Source organism: Bombus huntii, chromosome 15 (genome assembly GCF_024542735.1).
Source record: "Bombus huntii isolate Logan2020A chromosome 15, iyBomHunt1.1, whole genome shotgun sequence".
Classification (NCBI taxonomy): domain Eukaryota; kingdom Metazoa; phylum Arthropoda; class Insecta; order Hymenoptera; family Apidae; genus Bombus; species Bombus huntii.
This window is the reverse complement of record NC_066252.1, coordinates 2,935,891-2,953,576: the sequence shown is the minus strand read 5'-3', so window position 1 is coordinate 2,953,576 and position 17,686 is coordinate 2,935,891. Positions and strand designations below refer to the sequence as shown.

General features: G+C 32.8%; 3 protein-coding genes and 1 long non-coding RNA gene across 12 annotated transcripts in view; 2 read left to right on the top strand and 2 right to left on the bottom strand.

Moving 5' to 3' along the window:
* The first annotated feature begins 10 nt into the window (after positions 1 to 10).
* Positions 11 to 3,897, top strand: LOC126873702 (cap-specific mRNA (nucleoside-2'-O-)-methyltransferase 1). Its single transcript, XM_050634843.1, has 3 exons — positions 11 to 426; positions 767 to 2,978; positions 3,060 to 3,897. The coding sequence occupies exons 1-3, from the start codon at positions 417 to 419 to the stop codon at positions 3,550 to 3,552; spliced, it is 2,715 nt and encodes a 904-aa protein (XP_050490800.1). The 5' UTR covers positions 11 to 416; the 3' UTR covers positions 3,553 to 3,897.
* Positions 3,845 to 6,041, bottom strand: LOC126873723 (nudC domain-containing protein 1). The gene is made up of 4 exons (XM_050634901.1): positions 5,667 to 6,041; positions 4,585 to 5,563; positions 4,146 to 4,510; positions 3,845 to 4,075 (listed from the first exon to the last, which is right to left on the bottom strand). The coding sequence occupies exons 1-4, from the start codon at positions 5,779 to 5,781 to the stop codon at positions 3,864 to 3,866; spliced, it is 1,671 nt and encodes a 556-aa protein (XP_050490858.1). The 5' UTR covers positions 5,782 to 6,041; the 3' UTR covers positions 3,845 to 3,863.
* A 303-nt stretch (positions 6,042 to 6,344) lies between these two features.
* LOC126873689 (axotactin) overlaps positions 6,345 to 17,686 on the bottom strand; it is a 31,169-nt gene continuing 19,827 nt past the window's right edge. For 3 of the 9 annotated variants that reach the window (XM_050634798.1, XM_050634794.1, XM_050634792.1), the window contains exons 18-28: positions 16,619 to 16,818; positions 16,261 to 16,558; positions 13,937 to 14,087; positions 13,632 to 13,794; positions 13,051 to 13,213; positions 12,688 to 12,866; positions 11,234 to 11,660; positions 10,626 to 10,705; positions 9,890 to 10,060; positions 7,288 to 7,342; positions 6,345 to 6,848 (exon numbers count right to left, since the gene is read on the bottom strand). In XM_050634798.1, the coding sequence (XP_050490755.1) occupies positions 6,700 to 6,848; positions 7,288 to 7,342; positions 9,890 to 10,060; positions 10,626 to 10,705; positions 11,234 to 11,660; positions 12,688 to 12,866; positions 13,051 to 13,213; positions 13,632 to 13,794; positions 13,937 to 14,087; positions 16,261 to 16,558; positions 16,619 to 16,818 (2,036 nt within the window). In that variant the 3' untranslated portion in view covers positions 6,345 to 6,699. Of the gene's footprint in view, positions 6,849 to 7,287; positions 7,343 to 8,705; positions 8,804 to 9,889; positions 10,061 to 10,625; positions 10,706 to 11,233; positions 11,661 to 12,687; positions 12,925 to 13,010; positions 13,214 to 13,631; positions 13,795 to 13,936; positions 14,088 to 16,260; positions 16,559 to 16,618; positions 16,819 to 17,686 lie in introns of those variants that run through there. The other 6 variants (XR_007692509.1, XM_050634795.1, XM_050634793.1 and 3 more) reach the window with 6 other exon arrangements.
* Positions 6,429 to 17,686, top strand: part of LOC126873769 (uncharacterized) — an 89,885-nt gene continuing 78,627 nt past the window's right edge. The window contains exon 1 of the long non-coding RNA XR_007692531.1: positions 6,429 to 6,484. This is a non-coding gene — a long non-coding RNA (uncharacterized LOC126873769). The remainder of the gene's footprint in view (positions 6,485 to 17,686) is intronic.

Below are 17,686 nucleotides of genomic sequence, written 5' to 3'. Positions count from 1 at the left end.
GTCAGTCTCACTCTGCGACTAGATGGTGACGGTTGTGTCGAAGCTAGTAGCGAAAGTGCGGAGTGATTTCTCTGTCTGATTCATGTATTTTCTATACATGTTTTAACACGTTTCAACACGTTTCTTGAATATTATTTCATCACAGTGTATAAAATAATCTTTTTATACTTGTGAACTGGTTACTTCTATCGTTATTACTGAATGTGACCATATTCTTGTACGTGAGTGTAGTGTTATGCGATTGATGCATAAACATAACCTCCAAGAACAGTGAAATATTTTTTTAAATATTTACACGACAAGAAGGATTGCCATCGTTTGTTTCTTCATTTGTGTCTATTGAAGTATTTCAATAGTAATACTTTAAATATTTAATTATTAACTGTTAGGAAACAGTTAGAGAAATAAAAATAAAAATGAAGAGCAGTAAGTAATACCGTTTAGCAATATTTATTTATCATTTTATCTGAATAGTTTGTCATTCTATAACTGTAGAGCACTGCTTTATCTTAATTATTTCATGTCATAAAAGTTTTATATTAGTTAACTTCTTATTATTTATTTTTATAAATTAATTTAATTTGTATTAAATTCTACTTTTAATCTATCAAATATAGTATTTTTTTTTATTAATCTTAGTCCGTGCCTTTCGGCTTTGGACGACTTCCAGATTACATCTCTTATATTGCCTTTACTTATATCTAACGCTTATCCTTCTTTGGCTGTATCAAATATAGTAATATCATGGTATATTTTAATATTTCAGACTCAGATGAGAGTGATTATGAAAACGTGAGTTTCAAAAATTTCTCACAAGACAACGATGGAAGTGTTGAAACAAGAGAAAATTATTCATCATATTTTTCTTGTTCAAATGAGAGTGATGGTAATGAAGATTATTATAATGAAAATACTAGTGAGAAGGATAGTATAGCCACATTCAAATCTCATAGTGTTTACCAAGATTCCTCTTATGAACAAGATTCAGCCGATGAAGGTTGTAGTCAAAGTATGCAGAATCATGCCTACGTCCAAGATTTATCCAATTGTAATGAAGAATTGGAAACTAGGACAAAAAGGAAGACATATGAAGAAGATCCTTATCACCATAGTAAACGACAAAAGATTCATAGAAGCTCAAGTAAGTCTGACGAGGAGGATATTGATGAAATGAGAGTTCACAACAGAAAAGAAGTAATAACACAAGAGCCAAAAAGTTCCCTTGATAAGGGCATAAGGATGATGCGAATGATGGGATATAAAGAAGGTTACGGTCTTGGAAAAAATAAACAAGGTCGTTTAGAGCCAGTTCAAGCACCTAAACAGCATGGTCGTAGAGGTCTTGGACATCATGTTCCTGGACTTGAAGCTTCAAGTCTTAAGTGGAATCCTGCAGAGGAAATAATAAAGTGTGTAGAAGATATGGAATGGATAAGAAATCCAAATCCTAATACACCTACATTAGAAGAAATGCAGCACTGGTTACATCAGGGACCAAAAAAGTTGACGATAGATGATGAAATTGATTTCTGTTGTGAAGATATAGTGAAAAATGTTATCAATGCAAAAACAGTATTTGATCATTTGGATGGCGTTGAAATACGTCGAGCAAGAACACGTTGCAATCCTTATGAAACAATTCGTGGTGCATTTTTCTTAAATCGTGCTGCTGTTAAAATGGCAAATATAGATAGAGCATGTAATTTTATGTTTACCAAACCAGAAGGTTTGAAGGACAATGAGCTGCTATACTTCGCAGATGTTTGTGCTGGACCAGGTGGTTTTAGTGAATATGTTCTATGGCGAAAGAAATGGCGTGCTAAAGGATTTGGTCTTACTTTAAGGAATGAAAATGATTTCAAATTAGCAGATTTTTATGCAGGCCCTTGTGAAACATTTCATCCATATTATGGACCAAAAGAAAATGGTGACGTTTTTGACCCAGATAATCAAGAGGCATTTACAAATCTTATAATGCAGCATACCCATGGCAAAGGAGTGCATTTCATGATGTCTGATGGAGGATTTTCAGTAGAAGGACAAGAAAATATACAAGAAATTCTTTCAAAACAATTGTATCTTTGTCAATGTTTAATAGCATTGATGATTGTAAGAGAGGGTGGTCATTTTGTGACAAAATTATTTGACCTTTTTACACCCTTTAGTGCTGGTTTAGTTTATTTAATGTATCGCTGCTTTGAAGAAGTTTGTATTTTTAAACCAAACTCTTCCAGACCAGCAAATTCAGAACGTTACTTAATATGTAAAAAGAAACGGGCTGGGACACAAGATGTTGTGGAATATTTGAAGCACGTTAATCGTCTGCTTTTAAAAGGTACTGAAAATGGCGATGTTTTACAGTTAGTATCATATAGTGAATTAAAAAAGGAAAAACAATTTGTTCACTATCTACGTGCTTCTAACGAAGATTTGGGCAGAAAACAAATAATAGGCCTGTGTAAAATCGCTGCATTTTGCGAGGATAGTACCCTTGTTGAGACAAAACAAGCTGATATGCGCAAACAATGTCTAGAGTATTGGAAACTTCCTGATGAAACTAGAACACTTCCAAGGCAAATGAAGCCTAAAGATAAATTGAATACTCTTTTGAGAGATACTTCATTCCTTACTATTAATCCAGCACAATTGATGGAATTTAACATTGAAAATGCATTATTATCACCATATGACTGGTTTTGTATGCCATGTGGTACAAAGCCAAGGGATGATGATGATAAGAAGAATGCTACATTTTATATGGGCATGGGAAGGAGTAACGTATATCGATATATAAAGAACTCTTGGGTTCTAGTCGATGACATTGCCATAGAACTACCACCAAATACACTTATATATGCAGAAGTAGTATATGAAATGACTAAGGAATTTAGACATCAGCAAAAAGTACTTTCATTGCATATTATAGATGCATTCTACTTAGGAGGAGAGGACATCAGTAAAAAATATTTGAGGAACAGGTAAATTATAGATTTTCAGTAATGAAATATTTTTTGAAGGAGTACTTTTATGTAATACTAATGTATGACTTTTTTTTAAAGGAATGAGGATATGAAGTTGTTCTGTGAAGCTTTGTGGAAACCAGCGGGAAATAATTATGCTCGAGTACGTGCCAAAGAACTATTCCCAGTTGGTTCATATATATGTGAAAAGTTGCGAGTAACACAACGTAAAATGAAAAATAATTGCGATGCCTTAGTATACGAACTCCCAGAGAAGACTTTAGATGTTAATGGTTATAATAACGACAAATTGTATTTCATACCACACAGTGTAATATTTTTGAGAAGTACCGTAAATCCTTGGAATCGGTATGTTAGTAAAACACGTTCCATGACATACGTTTTTAATTGCAAAACAAATGAGAAGATATTCGATCTTCATAGACCAAGTTCAGCAGAAGCAAGCTTCGTTGAATCTTTTAAAAATCGCCTTATTTGGCATTGGCCTAATGATTCATCACTTACTATGAGCAGATTTGCAAAATTTATTAAAGATAAGTGTCCTGTATATAATACAAGCTTAAAATATTAAAACTACAGAATGTACATATATTGAAACATGACTCGAGCTGCGTAGAAGTCAAACAGATTAATTCCATTAAGTTGACTGTTATTTCGAATATGAAATACTTATAATATATTTTAGTATTTAGTATTATATTTCTATATAAATAGAAGTAATTTCAGAAAATATAATTAATCAGTTTGTCTTCTGGGTGGCTCAATTGCAATACTATTTGGTATGAATTATACTTTTACAAATGATATGCAGTATTGTATATAATGAATGAATGGTTATAGGAATGAATGATGATATTAAACTGTACTATATGATTGTATAATTTATTTTATAATTATATTATAAATATTTAGTCGATACAGTTTGTTTTTAGTTAGAATGATTAGATATCTATTTGTGGCAGCTGCTCCCATAATAGGATAAGTTTCAATACCTAAGTCTATAATCCATTGCTTACCAACTTCAACATTTGATTCAGGTCTTTTATAAAGAAATATATATCTTATGTGCTCAAGTATAGCTACATATGAACCATCTAAAACATATAATAAGTTGAAGTACTATGTGTAAATAATTTGTATTTATAATTTAGCTAAATACTTTACCAGCAGGTGAAAGGCAAAACTTTTTGTTACTTTTACTTGCTTCAACGTAACCAAAACCAGGAAAGGTGTAATGATGCTTTATATTCCATTCCATATCATTTACTTGGTTAGTTATCCATAAGCAACCGTCATTATCGTGCCTTAAACATATTGCTTGTCCGGATTTTGTTTTGTACGTATACAAAACATGATTGTTTAGTCCAAGCATAGCTAAATGAGTATTTTTCTGTGTAATAAGGTCAATTCTTTGTAGAAGATTATCTTTTCTTTCAAGGTCACATTCTTCAAGTTGTTCAGCATTGAATCCCAAACAAGGTTGACCTTCTTGTTTGTTATCTATTTGATCTGCACACAAATGTGCTAACCTAAACATGAAATAAAAAGATATTAAAGTACAAATAATATAACAGAATTTTCATTAATATTTCAAGTAATGTACCTAAAATGGATTTCAGCAGCCAAAGTTTCATTAGGCAAACACTCTCCACCAATATCACCTTTAATTAGTTCATTCCACATCAAACCGCTTTCATGTTTATACAGTTCAAGTTTAAATGTATCCTGTTCATATCTCCATGTTGTTAAATTTTCATCTAATCTGTATTGGCATTGCCCTTCAATTAGTACATTATTATTCACTGTTACCGATAATTCCAATGGTGTTACATTTACTTGAACTTTATCATGATGATGTTTATCTATTGTAAGCCAAACTGTTATTGAATCCTCATCCTGAGACCAACAATATTTTGGGATCTTTAGTTCTCCAGTTTTCTCTATATCCTTCCTACTGTCAGTAAATGGTTTTGTTTTTGGACATTCAAATGTTATATAATCTTGGCAAATAGAATGCAAGTATTTTCCGCATTCTTCTATATATACATATTCAACAGAACCATTTACTTTTAAAGCTTTTTTATCAGTTAGCTCAAAGTATTCAGCTTCATTTCCTACATTTCTCCAAATATATGTTAGCAGTAATAGTCTTGTAAATTTTTTTTCGCCTGTACTTCTAATATCACACATTACGATCATAACAGCGCTTATACTATTCACATATTGTACATCTAATATAATTCCAGGCTCTGCGTCATTTAGTATAAAAGATTTGATATGTTCTTGTGCATCTGTTACTAATAATGTTAAACAGTCTCCACCATCAGAGATTACAATAATATTGTTACTAGTAAATCCAATTGATGGATTATATAGAAAATTCTGTATCTTTTCGCTTAAACTATGGATTGTATATACTTGCTGTAAATTGCCATCCTTTTTTAAATGCCACACAACCCAATCTTTATCTATAAACCAAACTGATGTATCGTATGGATTTTTGAATAAATGATTATGTAAAGCAAACAATCGTGTTTCTAAAAGGGAATCACGATTGGTTGTTAACTCTAACCTAAGTATATCTGTAATTATAAGTAACAATGTTTCTGTTAAGATCACAATGTATTCTATCAAAAATAATAAAATAGTAAAAATTAATAATGTATTTTGTTCATTAATCCTTACCTGTTTTCAAATTTATTTCACTGTCTATTGGAACTTCATCAGAACAAAATTGATATTTCTCAAAATTTAGATTTGTTAAATTTCTATCAGGACATAATTCCACAACTTTCGTCATTTTCCGCTGTTTTTTCTTCAAATGTTACTTAGAAATAAAGAAACGTAATTATCTTTAAAACCAAAATTTATAACCTTAGTATGTAATTTGTCCCCAATAGTTTGGATAATATTTTTCAGTACACTTAATCGTACTTATTTCTTCTACTTTATTTTACGATATTAATAATATATATACAGCATTGATTTTCTTTATTTTAATTAAGTTTCAGTACAACAACACATTGACAGATTCAATCACTAATTGCTATACCAGCAATCGATATAACTTTATAATCGATATATGTACTTATAGAACGCGATAATATTGAATATAACAGTTCGTTATGAAGTTTAAGAAAGCAATGAAGTGAGACATAATATCAGGCGAGTCTTGAATAAAATTGTAGAAGTATTAGATACATACTAATTTTATATGTGTTTGTTTTGACAATAGTGAACAACGTTTCTAGTACAGTAAAATGAAAATAAGTTACATTTTTTCCTGATATTAGAGTGTATACATACATAAGTAAGTACTACAAAGGGGGTGTTTGTAGGAAATATTACATAAAAGTAAAAACGTATCAGAAATAATTTTTATTGTTTCCTTTTTTCAATAAACGCATCAACTTTTCACGGGCTTCTTTAATCGACATCTGTCAACATATAGTATGAAAAAACAGCGAAAATTGCTGGTGTCAACCTATATTAACGTCCAAACAGTAAGTATTACATATTTTTAAAATAAATTATAGATTCTTGTATTCGCGAATGTAGAAACTATCATGAAATGTTTAATGAACATTCGTTATTGTATGTATGTATATCGTCACACATATGGATTCTTTTATTTCGCATTTGTTTTGAAATTAGTTATGCTCGCGTATACAATGCACATGGCGTGAAATTAACAATTCTCGTATATATTCGGGAAGCATCAATCCAAAGACAATACTGACTCAACGGAATTTCTATTTCTTGATTGATATTCTCCAATACCAACATAGTTCAGTGGACATCCAAATATTCTCCGATCGTCCGGTAAATAGATTGGTTGTAGATTGAAAATGAAACGCCTTGCAGAATCTAGAAAGGTACACGTAAAGATTCTCAAAGTAAGTAATATATTAGGAATAGATATTAAAGCTGTATAATTGTATAACAATCGACCAGAGCTCCCGAAAGAAGCTTACTTCTTGGGGGAAAATTATACTTTCTTATTTTCTTTAATTGTAGTTGCTAGATTAAAATATATTTATTTTGTTTATATTTTGTTTATATAGCGTATATAACATCTTTTGGTTTTGTAATGATATATCAATTTAGTTTACAAATTTATTAAAAATGACAAGTTTATATTATATTTATTTTTCTATACTTTTAAGTTTTAATTTTCTAAGGCAATAAACTGTAAAAAATACAGTTTTTTTAGTTATGGAATATGGAAACAGGGACAATGTTTTTTTTATTATATTGTTTATTAACACATTATAATTTTCTCGTAAGTAATTAAGCTAATACTGACCTGCAGAAAAATTTTTGACTGTCGTTCGTTGTCCAATACCATTTAGCGTGATGGCCTAAATAAGATTAAACTTGTTTTAAGTAATTTTCAACTTCGATATCTTAGATAGAAAAAATATTATTTCGATTTCATTCCAAGTAACAATGGAAGAACTTAAAACAGGATGAAAGTCGCTGTAGAAATTATGATAAAAATATTTCTTTTAATGCAACATGCACTCAAATGTACTGTATCGATCCTTCTCCCATTATACTTATGATTCATGCAATATTGATTGATGCATCTTTATAATTTTAAATTTTTAGATTACTTTCCTTCTAGTTAATTTTTAAATTTTCATATTATTTGTCGCTAAAAATTGGTAAATACGTAGTTTCATTCATGCAATTGAATATCTTTTTCAAATATTTTCTTAAAGTTCATTATTTATTAAAGTTCATCCTTACTTACTGTAGTTGTAATATTGTCTTTTCCAATTTTTATAAAAAAAGAGAAAATTATCGAAAAAAAGTAATTTACTTGTTGAGCACTGTAATATTTATTTCATTAATTCTTATAATATTCCTTCCTTTATGTATACAGATTGTATCACAAAATACATTCTTGGCCCGCAACATAATTTATATGAAATTGAACATCATTATAATGTAATGATATTCTGTACTTAATATATAATTATAGAAAATTGGATTAGTATACAAATCTCGTATAGGGATTTTTTGACTAAAGTACTGCTAGATACTTTTTTTACTATTCTCTTTGCTTTTTTCCTATTAGTTATTCTGCAGTCTAATGAATATTAGTCACTGTTATATGTACATATATCTCAATAGCAAAGGTATATCGATTCAAACATTGTTCCTGATGATAGGCGAACACATACGTTTTTGTTTCGATAAAAAAAGGAGTAATAAATTTTCATATGCTATGGCCTAATATAATAAAAATGCAATATACGCTGTTGTGCAAAAAATTTCAGATAGATTTTTCACTTTATATTTCAAAAGCTATGCCTAAAAGAATTTTAACTAATACTGGGTATGATGGTATAACAAGTAAAAGATTATGACATAGTTATATAATATTAGTTAAAATCCTCCATAATACTGCTTGTGGAATATAGAATGAAAGATATATTTGGAAATTTGTACACACCATTGTACACGAAGAGCATAAAGGATAATTTTTCTTGCAGATAAGTCGCATTAAATCATGCAATATTAGGTATTCCAATGTCGTGTAATTCGCATCAATATTTTAAATAAAACATACACACGATGCATAGAAGGATTCACTTTACATCTACTATTATACTATCGTAGTAGGCGAACGGAAATTACATTATGGATAGAATGAAGAAAGCAAATGAACGATCATAAGAACAAACGATGCAACAAGCTTTACGATAACACTGATACCTCTAGGCTTCGTACTGCGTTTTCGTGTCATCGTGTTCGGGATTGTTGTTTAATGAGTCAACACTCTCCTCAACACTTATCCTAGACGAATTTTCCGGCTGAAATTATTATACATATATTTTCGATTATGTTCGTCCGCATTCGAAACTTTCGAATTATTCTCGATTTTCTTTTTATTCATGTTCCATATGACATGATGATCTAATTGATTGCCGAGAAAATGATGTTTATGTGTCTTAGGACTTTTATGGGTATTATGGTATAATTTTCTTTCATGTGTTTTGTGGGTTTACGAGGAGTGAGATGGCACAACGTTTTAGAATTGATTTCCTTAAGGATGTTTTATTCGTTGTTCGTATAACATAATCAATATTGCATATTTATATTTGTATTTATATATATATAAAAAAGAAAGGATAAGGGACGTACATACAAAGCTGACAGAGATAAATAACAAATGTATGATAGATGGATATGAATAACACTGGTGTGTCACATCGCAGCCAAATAATAATGAATATATCCAACAAAATTTGAACACATTTACTTTGTGGTGAAATCGAATCTGTCCTTAAACTACAAATTTTTCTTCACTTTGATATAATCGAGTAACGGTTTAACCCACCAAGGACTATTTCAGGTTGATGCAACATTTCATTTACATTTGCTCCGGTCAATTTACATTATTGAACTCTGTCTTTTTAGCCCTTTTTGCTTAGAATCTATTTCAATACCATTTCTTCTTATATATAATAGTACGAAGATGGAAGAAATTCAAATATTGTAGTATTACAATATGATAAACTTTTCTTAAAACAGGTTTTTTTTTTTGATACAATAAGTAAACGTGCCTTTGAAAAGTGTCTATTATTCCAATGCATACAGTTTCTGTACATTCTGTTTACAAAACGATATTTTTTATATGGACAAGTTTATGTTTCTCGATAATGTTGTATCCATATCCATTACTTGGTCCTTAATGGGTCAACTAACTTATACGAATATCAAAGTAATAAAATTATGAAAATCATTTTTCAACACTTTTCTCCGTTTCTTAATTTAGCTTAGTTCCACGTTTAGTTTGAGATCTTTGAAAAATAGATTCTTGCGATATCGGACCGGATTCGTATTTCAAGGACAAAGACCTATCTATTCAAGGAATAACTTCTTGATGTTTTTCTTACCGACTTGACAAAATCTTTATCGTCAGTATGTTCTCCTTTCAACTGATGTCTCTCCTCCTCATCTGGATTCTGTTCTTTGGAATCGTCTCCTTTTTCTTCTTCTTCTTCCTCAGCCGCCTCCTCTTCTTCGCATTCTTCCAGTTCCGGCTCCTCCTGCAGATCTTCCATCGACTGGAAATCAACGATTCGATGCGTAGAAACCGAATTTATATTTAATCCTTGTACGTTTTATTGTATTCTAATTCTTTTATAAATTCTGTTCTATCGTTCCACTCCTTGGAACGTATCGTAAAAAGTAGCATATGTCGTTGAGATATTTAATAACAAATGCTCAATCAGAATATGAAAATTTGATGTTATCGTCTTCGTAGTAAAAATTAAAAGCTAAGAACATTTCACAATATATAAACTAGAATTGATTTACCAAGAAGGAAACGTTAATTTCTAGAGTAATTCTTTTGTAAAATATTTTTCACGTTACTAGAATTATATAGCTAAAGAAATATCGTGGTCAGGTATTCGTTTATTTATTTCGATATGTTTTAAAGTATTTCAAAGCGAGCCTGCAAAGTAGATACAAATACGAATAAAACATTTGTTGCGCATCGATCGTGAAATAGTGTCAATTTGAATAAAAAAAATTTTCCTTGATGGAGACACTACCGAAAAATCCACTTGGCAAACTGCTTAGAACTTAACATACGTAATTTTTATAAAAAAAAGAAAAAATCTTTACGAATGGATTTGGTTTCGGAGGTTTAGTGATGATGCCTGTATTTACCCCTAGGAGCTCCTTCCTCTCTGGTTCTTCATCTGCTGTAACATAATTTTAAATAATTTCGAATCTATTTCTACGATAATCTATATTCTAATAATTCCGTTAATTCTCTTAGTAGTCCATCTATGTATAGCTCATCTTCGAATCTTTTCATTGAGCTATTATTACAATAGAGTTTCGGTTTTCCGAGTCCCGTTTAACCGATGTTCTGTATCGATGAAGAGTGAGAAAGTGTAAGTAGTCAGTAAATAGTAAGTACACGCACGATATTACGTTCAAAATTATTACTGTACTCTATTTTTCTATTTAGGATGTTTTACGATTATGCTCTTCACACCTCTCAACCAATCAAAATCCTTTCTGTTATTATCAAAGTTGATTAACATTGAAATCCTCGAAAACCATAAAATTCTATATTTAATTTTCTAGATTATCATTGTAAATAAATATATAAAATAAATAATCACTATATTTTGAACATTTTACATATTTCATATATGCATTCTATTCACTTTTGCACCTTCAAATACAAATTTGCAGCTTATTTATCATGATCTTAAACTTACCTTTAATATGAACCCTTTTATCGTTAATTAAGTCTTTCGACTCCGCGTTGGCCAGCGGTTTATACTCTTTCGCCGCGGACTTATGCGTGCCATTTGGTCTTTTCTCATCTTCTGTCACGTTCTTGAAGCCTACCGTTTTCACGGCACCAGCTAGTTGATCCGTATACTGTTGAGATTGCCATCTTTGAGATCCGGAGGATGAAAGTACGGGCGAGCCAGCGATCCCGGCTTCGCGTCTTCGACGTCGATCCTTTCTTGCGCTTCGCCAAACTTCATAGATGCAGCCGATCACCGCGGTAACGAATACGCAACACAATGCGATGAAGATGTAAGTACCAGCACCTTGTTCCTCCTGTGTCGCGTCGGAATACTGCGATTTATATAAATTCCTCTTCGGAGGATCCTCCATCCAGGATCTGTTGCGATCCTTTGACATATTTATTATATTAATGCTTATTTCATCTTGCTATATTGTTATTTGCTATGCCGTCAAGCTTAATTGAAAGCTATTGTATCAAAATTCTTTGGTAAGATAACGTGTGCACGTAAAAGTTATATAATACAATAATTTTGTTCGGAGTTTACATTAATTGGATTTCTTCTACCAATATCTATATTCCATCAACGTTTAACACTGTGACTGCCACGCCGAAATCACATGAGGACGCCACGGGAATATTTTTATTATTCAAAGCATATAATGGCAAAGTAATAATAAATTAATGATATAAGACAACATTCTTCCCCAATGAACCGTTCATCTTATTGGTGGTTACGGGTGACCACCGTAGTGCCTTGGTAACATTTGATAGCGACATATTATAACAAGGCTTCGTTTATGTCAACAAACCATTCGCATTCGTTATTTCGTCGTAAGCAAAACGTCCAGAATATATTGTTGAAACGTGTAGAAGATATTAGTAAACAGTATTTGCTCATTCTATATATAATAGTAAGGTATGTTCACACTCCTAACTTCAACTATATGATTATAAAGCAGCCTTTACGATTATTTTCTAAGGTGTGTTTATAATAATATTCGTAGATTACCCCTTAAAGATATGAATGCAAACACAGTGCACCGTTAGATGCAAGATTTATTCTCATTTTTTTTTATTGATGTTCTAATAAAAATGTTTAATTGTTGAATGGGGCACTTTTTATTTCAAAGTATCTTCTATTTATCGGTTATATTCAAAATGCCCTAACTCTCAATTTTCATTGAATTTTTACAATTGTAAGAAGTTCAAGCGCTCCGGTTACCAATGACCACCGTGGCGTCACAGGAGAAACCGTGGCCGGTCATATATGTTCAACGTGGCAGTCAAAGCGTTAATATCGCAGAACCTATCAAAATGGTATGTACCAGCATTTAATTAAGTGACTTTCTATATAAAAAATATTAAAATAAATGCTTTACTATTGACAGTACTTGATAATAAAAAGTTTCTTACAACGCTATCGTTTCTGGGTGGTTCAGGGCCACGTGGTTCCGTGTGAAAGACCGCGCACTGGGCGCTCCTCACTCCAGCAAGTATCGTCGCCCTGACCGTTTCGCTGCCCTGTTTCGTAAATAGCATATATTCCTCGAGCGGTTTCATGCTAGGTCCTCCGTTGATCGATACCACGACGTCTACAAGAAGAGGGTATCCGTCATTTCGTAATCGCAATGTGGCTGACGATCGTTTTGTCTAACATAAGAAAGACAGTATTCTATTAGAAACCACGGTTCGACTCTTACTGTCGACGAATAAACTGTTATCGGTTTTCGACAGACTTTTGTTTTTCATAGCGGCTTGATTTAACGTAGGACTCACTGCTCAGACAGCCGGTGTATCCCTTGTATTCATTGCCGCTGAATCGAGAATCTGTCGTGTTCAGACCGCCTAGTTGAATTTCTGTCACGCCTGGACTATTGTCCTCGTCCTCTCTCGGCTTCAACACTGGCATTGGTACCATTTGCACCGGCTGGCGATCGATCTACAATCAGTAAAGGGATTGTCAATCATTTTAGGAGATGGTATGCCATTCTAAAGTCAAATTTAATCTGTTCGACAGATATTCGACGGCGGATGTTGCAAGGCATTTCAATTTACATCAAATACGATTTGGTTTAAGTATTCATCGGCGTGTCTGTATAAGTAGTTATTAATAGACTGTTTTTATTTATCTAGGTAAAAAATTCTAAAGTGGAAAATTAAACGGAATGCAAGTAACATGAAAAAATATATAAAATATCCAAAGTATAGTGCTTTCTATAATACTTAATAGGTGAATTAATATTCTACCGATATAGAATATATACTTTTGTAATTCTCAAGAATACTAATTTGCATAAAAATGCTCAGTCTATTTGTAAAACTGGAAAAGCTTTAAAACAATAGCAAGAATAACACACCAGAAGCGTGGTCGTATTATTATCTCGAACATAGTAAATGCTGTGTCGGTTTCCATTTGCGAAGCTTCCTGGACGTAAACGTACTTCATATACGGAGCCTTCTCTGTCTTCTTCAAAAATCAGCCCACCTTGTGACGACAAGGCAACCAGCAAGTAGTAGTTTCTGAAAAAAAAATCTTTCAAAAGACATCTAGGATTCAAGAGCGATTTCAGATCGTGATTATCATTGCAACGAATTCGAAATATAAAATATATTGATTGATAGTGTACGGATTAGAAACATAGAAAAATGACGAAAAACCTACTTATTTTCTGTTTGTAAAAGTAGAAGAACCATGGTATGCTGTTGAACATCATTAGTTGAGAATGCTAATTGAACCTTCACTTGGTTCACTTTGTCAACCGGGTCGAACTCGCGCTGCAGAACACTCTCGCCACTGAAGTCTGCTCCCTTTTCTAACAAACAACGCGAATTTTGTATTATTGAATTTGATAAGTTTCAAAATCCTTGTAAATCTCTAGAGAAATGTAATAATTCTCAAATGTAATAGTTGATTCTCAGTGTAGCAGAAATTATTTTTTCAAATTATTTTTATTATTGTAATTTAATATTATCTAACACAATTTATATCTTTAGTATTTAGATAATCTATGAGTTGTTCAAGGTCTTATCATTTGTAAATGAGCGATGACTTTATTTTTCAGGATTGATTTTATTAAGTACAATCGCATAAAACTCTAAGTGACATCATCTTTTTATTGGTCTAATTTATTTTTCAATTGGTCTCTGTATCGTTATGGGAAGTGTCGAAGGAAGGTTGTATCGAAACATAAGAACATTTAGTGTATCTGCTAAAATAAATAAAAGAAATATAAATAAGAAAGAAAGAATAAATATCTAAGAAACATAGATTTCAGATCCTATCTATCGTATCTTTATGTATATGATTTATTTATTAAAAGCATATAATATTTTCTGGTGAGACGTGCATTGTATCTAAATGACTAATTGACATTTTAAACGTTGTGACATGTGAAAACGTTTTCTATTAACACGCGATCTCTTCTAACCTCGACGCAAATGAGTTTTAGATCCAAGTTTATTAAGGGTTTCTTTCTTGTTTACTTTAATGAATACTGCGTGCAATATTCGTAGATGAGATATCATATCATGACATGATGTCGTTCACGCGATCTCTTCGAAGATATCTCGCGTGCCTATTTTTCATATCTCAATATTTATAACTAATTAATTAAATGTTGTTTCACATGAAAGAGAATTTCACATAAAATTTAAAACACTTGTCTTCCTACATTCAGCATCGTTTTCTACGTGTTACGCCGGGCGACTCTCTGCCTGGCCCAGGTCACACACCGCGGGCCAGACGGACACCAGATATCCGCTCTTCCGTACGGCGTACCCTCAATAGCCTTAAGCACCCGTCATAAACCCCAGTCACTTGCCTGCTAAGGTCCTTCAAACCAAACAAACATCTATTTCCGAAGAATTTCTAAAGACTATTGTCTACCACGGCGGGACAAGGGAAAGTTAGTTTTTCTCACGTACGCTGCAACTTTCCTCCCACTAACCACTTTCTCTCGAGGGCGGTTAAGACCCTTTGTTTAACCAATTAACAACGAAGCCTATTTCCCTCACTCTCTTAACTAACATCGGCACCAACAAATCCGATGGTCCCGTGCGCTAGACACACCCATCCTTAGCTTTCCTTCGACACAGCATCACTCAACTTCACTTCTTCTACATCGTTGGAAAAGTCAACTACTAAATCTAACGCTAATGCCTATCGGGGCAGTCTAAGCATAACGCGAGAGTCGGTCTCGGTATTGTCGAGCATACATTTCCTCTCCTAAATATCTTATAGTGCTACGTCCACTAATACATTAATCCAATTACAAGAGCCCTGCTCTAACGTACATATCTATCTTATCTTCGTGCGATAAGTGATTATCTATCTATCTATGCTCATCAGTGTAATCTAAGTGTTGGAAATATATAATTTATAATTCTGTGAATCACAGTGTTATACAAACTCAATCACCCCTATTATCTCACCGGAAATCAGGGGATCGATCAAGTCGTGGTGTCGATTGTTATAATCGTAACGGGAATTTACGACTCCCGTTGACGTCTCTCCTAGCGACAACGTCTCCCCGCGATTGGTCGAATAAACACTACGTTTTCTAATTTTTCTATGTTTAATTCCTCTCTATCAACGAAAGAAACCGAACGAATTATTCTTTACTGAATGATATATGAGAAATGTTATAAACAATTTATTCTATCGATGGATTCATTCTAAATTAATATATACAATATTTTAAAAAGAAGTAAATCCATCTTTGTGATCGAATAAATTAGCCATTGTACTAGGTAAATCTATTAAATTATTTAATGATCGGATGAGTCGGACAAAATATTTTTAATTTTCCTAATAATAAAACACAGAAACTATTTCATCTCGTAAATAGTATAAATGATATCGCGTTGCAAGATATCTCCATAATTCATAAACTAAAGAAGGATAAATTTTGTTGTTCAAATCATTTTCTCAAAAAAGAAACAAAAAAAGAGCCTCGAAAGAATAAACTTAAAGCAAAAATATCTCACCATCGGCGCAATGTTCCCCAAAGTACGACGTCAATTCACAGTTACAAGAAAACTCCTGTCTTCCAAAATCTTCCGTACAAGTTCCGTTGTTCTTGCACGGGGTAGCGTCACATTTCATCTGACAATTAGGTAGCACTCCTTTGCTACCCTCGTGATTAGCCTCGTTCGCGAGGCTAGGCAAATCAACTAGATATTCTCCGATCATCAATCCACGAAGACAACCGACATAGCCCTTAATTTGCATATCTTCTTTGCCGAACCTCAGCAGATCATTCGAATCGAAGCCTCCTAGATTCACCTATGTAAGATTTCTGATCATTGCATACATTCGATTCAGTTTGAAAGTCTGAAATCTCACCTGAAAGTAATTGCTGGGCGGCGCTGGTGGCCTCTGAGGTGCCAGTACTTCCTTTTCTGGATTTATCCAAGGTTTATTCGAATACGTGTCTAGCAAGATTGGAGTGGCGTTTAGGGTACAGTTGTACTCGTTCACGTGAAGTGTCGTTGATTTTTCGTTCCGAATTATCGCGATTTGGACCGAAATTCCTGTGTTCACACCTGGAAGATGCTTGTACGTTACATATTGCTATGTCAAGATATATAATATAAATTACTGGCTACAATATTATACATTATTACAAAAAGTATTGGAACACCACTGTATCTATTATAGCATTTGTATGCTAATTATTTAATGCAAAAAATATAAATGTCGATAATTCAAATATATTGTAATATCGTAGAATAGCTTTGATTGGAGATCGGCTGAAATTAGAAAACACCGTGTACGTCGTCTTTCGTGGTTTGTTTACATCCAAGAGCGCCTAGTAACAGTGACGCGAGAAAAGATAAGCAGCGTCAAAACAGAAGTACGGTTCCATATTTCAAGGAGTGGCAATCGAGAGGCCAGAGTATGTGAGCCGAAAAGTGTGTGTGTGTGTGTGTGTGTGAGAGGACGAGAGCAAGAGCGAGCACGACCGAGCAGGAGTGTATTGGCGAGGATCAGAGCTAATTGAGTCGTCGAAGAGTAGAATCGTGAGAATTGATAGAGTTGTTAGAGAGAGAGAGTGTGTGTGTTAGATTCGTTGTGACGAGAGTGGTCAAATAACTGTAAAGTTATTTGATATAGATACGAGTATTGCATTTAGTTTCCGTTAAATAAATATCGTTCTCTGTCCAATTTATATTTGTATATTCAATTTAATATTAATAAATTGTAAGTAATCCGGAAAAAAAATTTCTATCCTTATTTTCCGATATTACAAGTGGGAGCTCAGCCGGGATTGAATAAGACAGAAAACGACACCTTTTAGCGGAGCTATTTGTGCTGGGGTAGAAAAATAATAGAATAAAATGGCGAACGTTGAAGACCTCGAGAAGCTGAGGACGAAAGAGCTGAGAGCGCGTCTCGCTAGCTTGGGGTTGA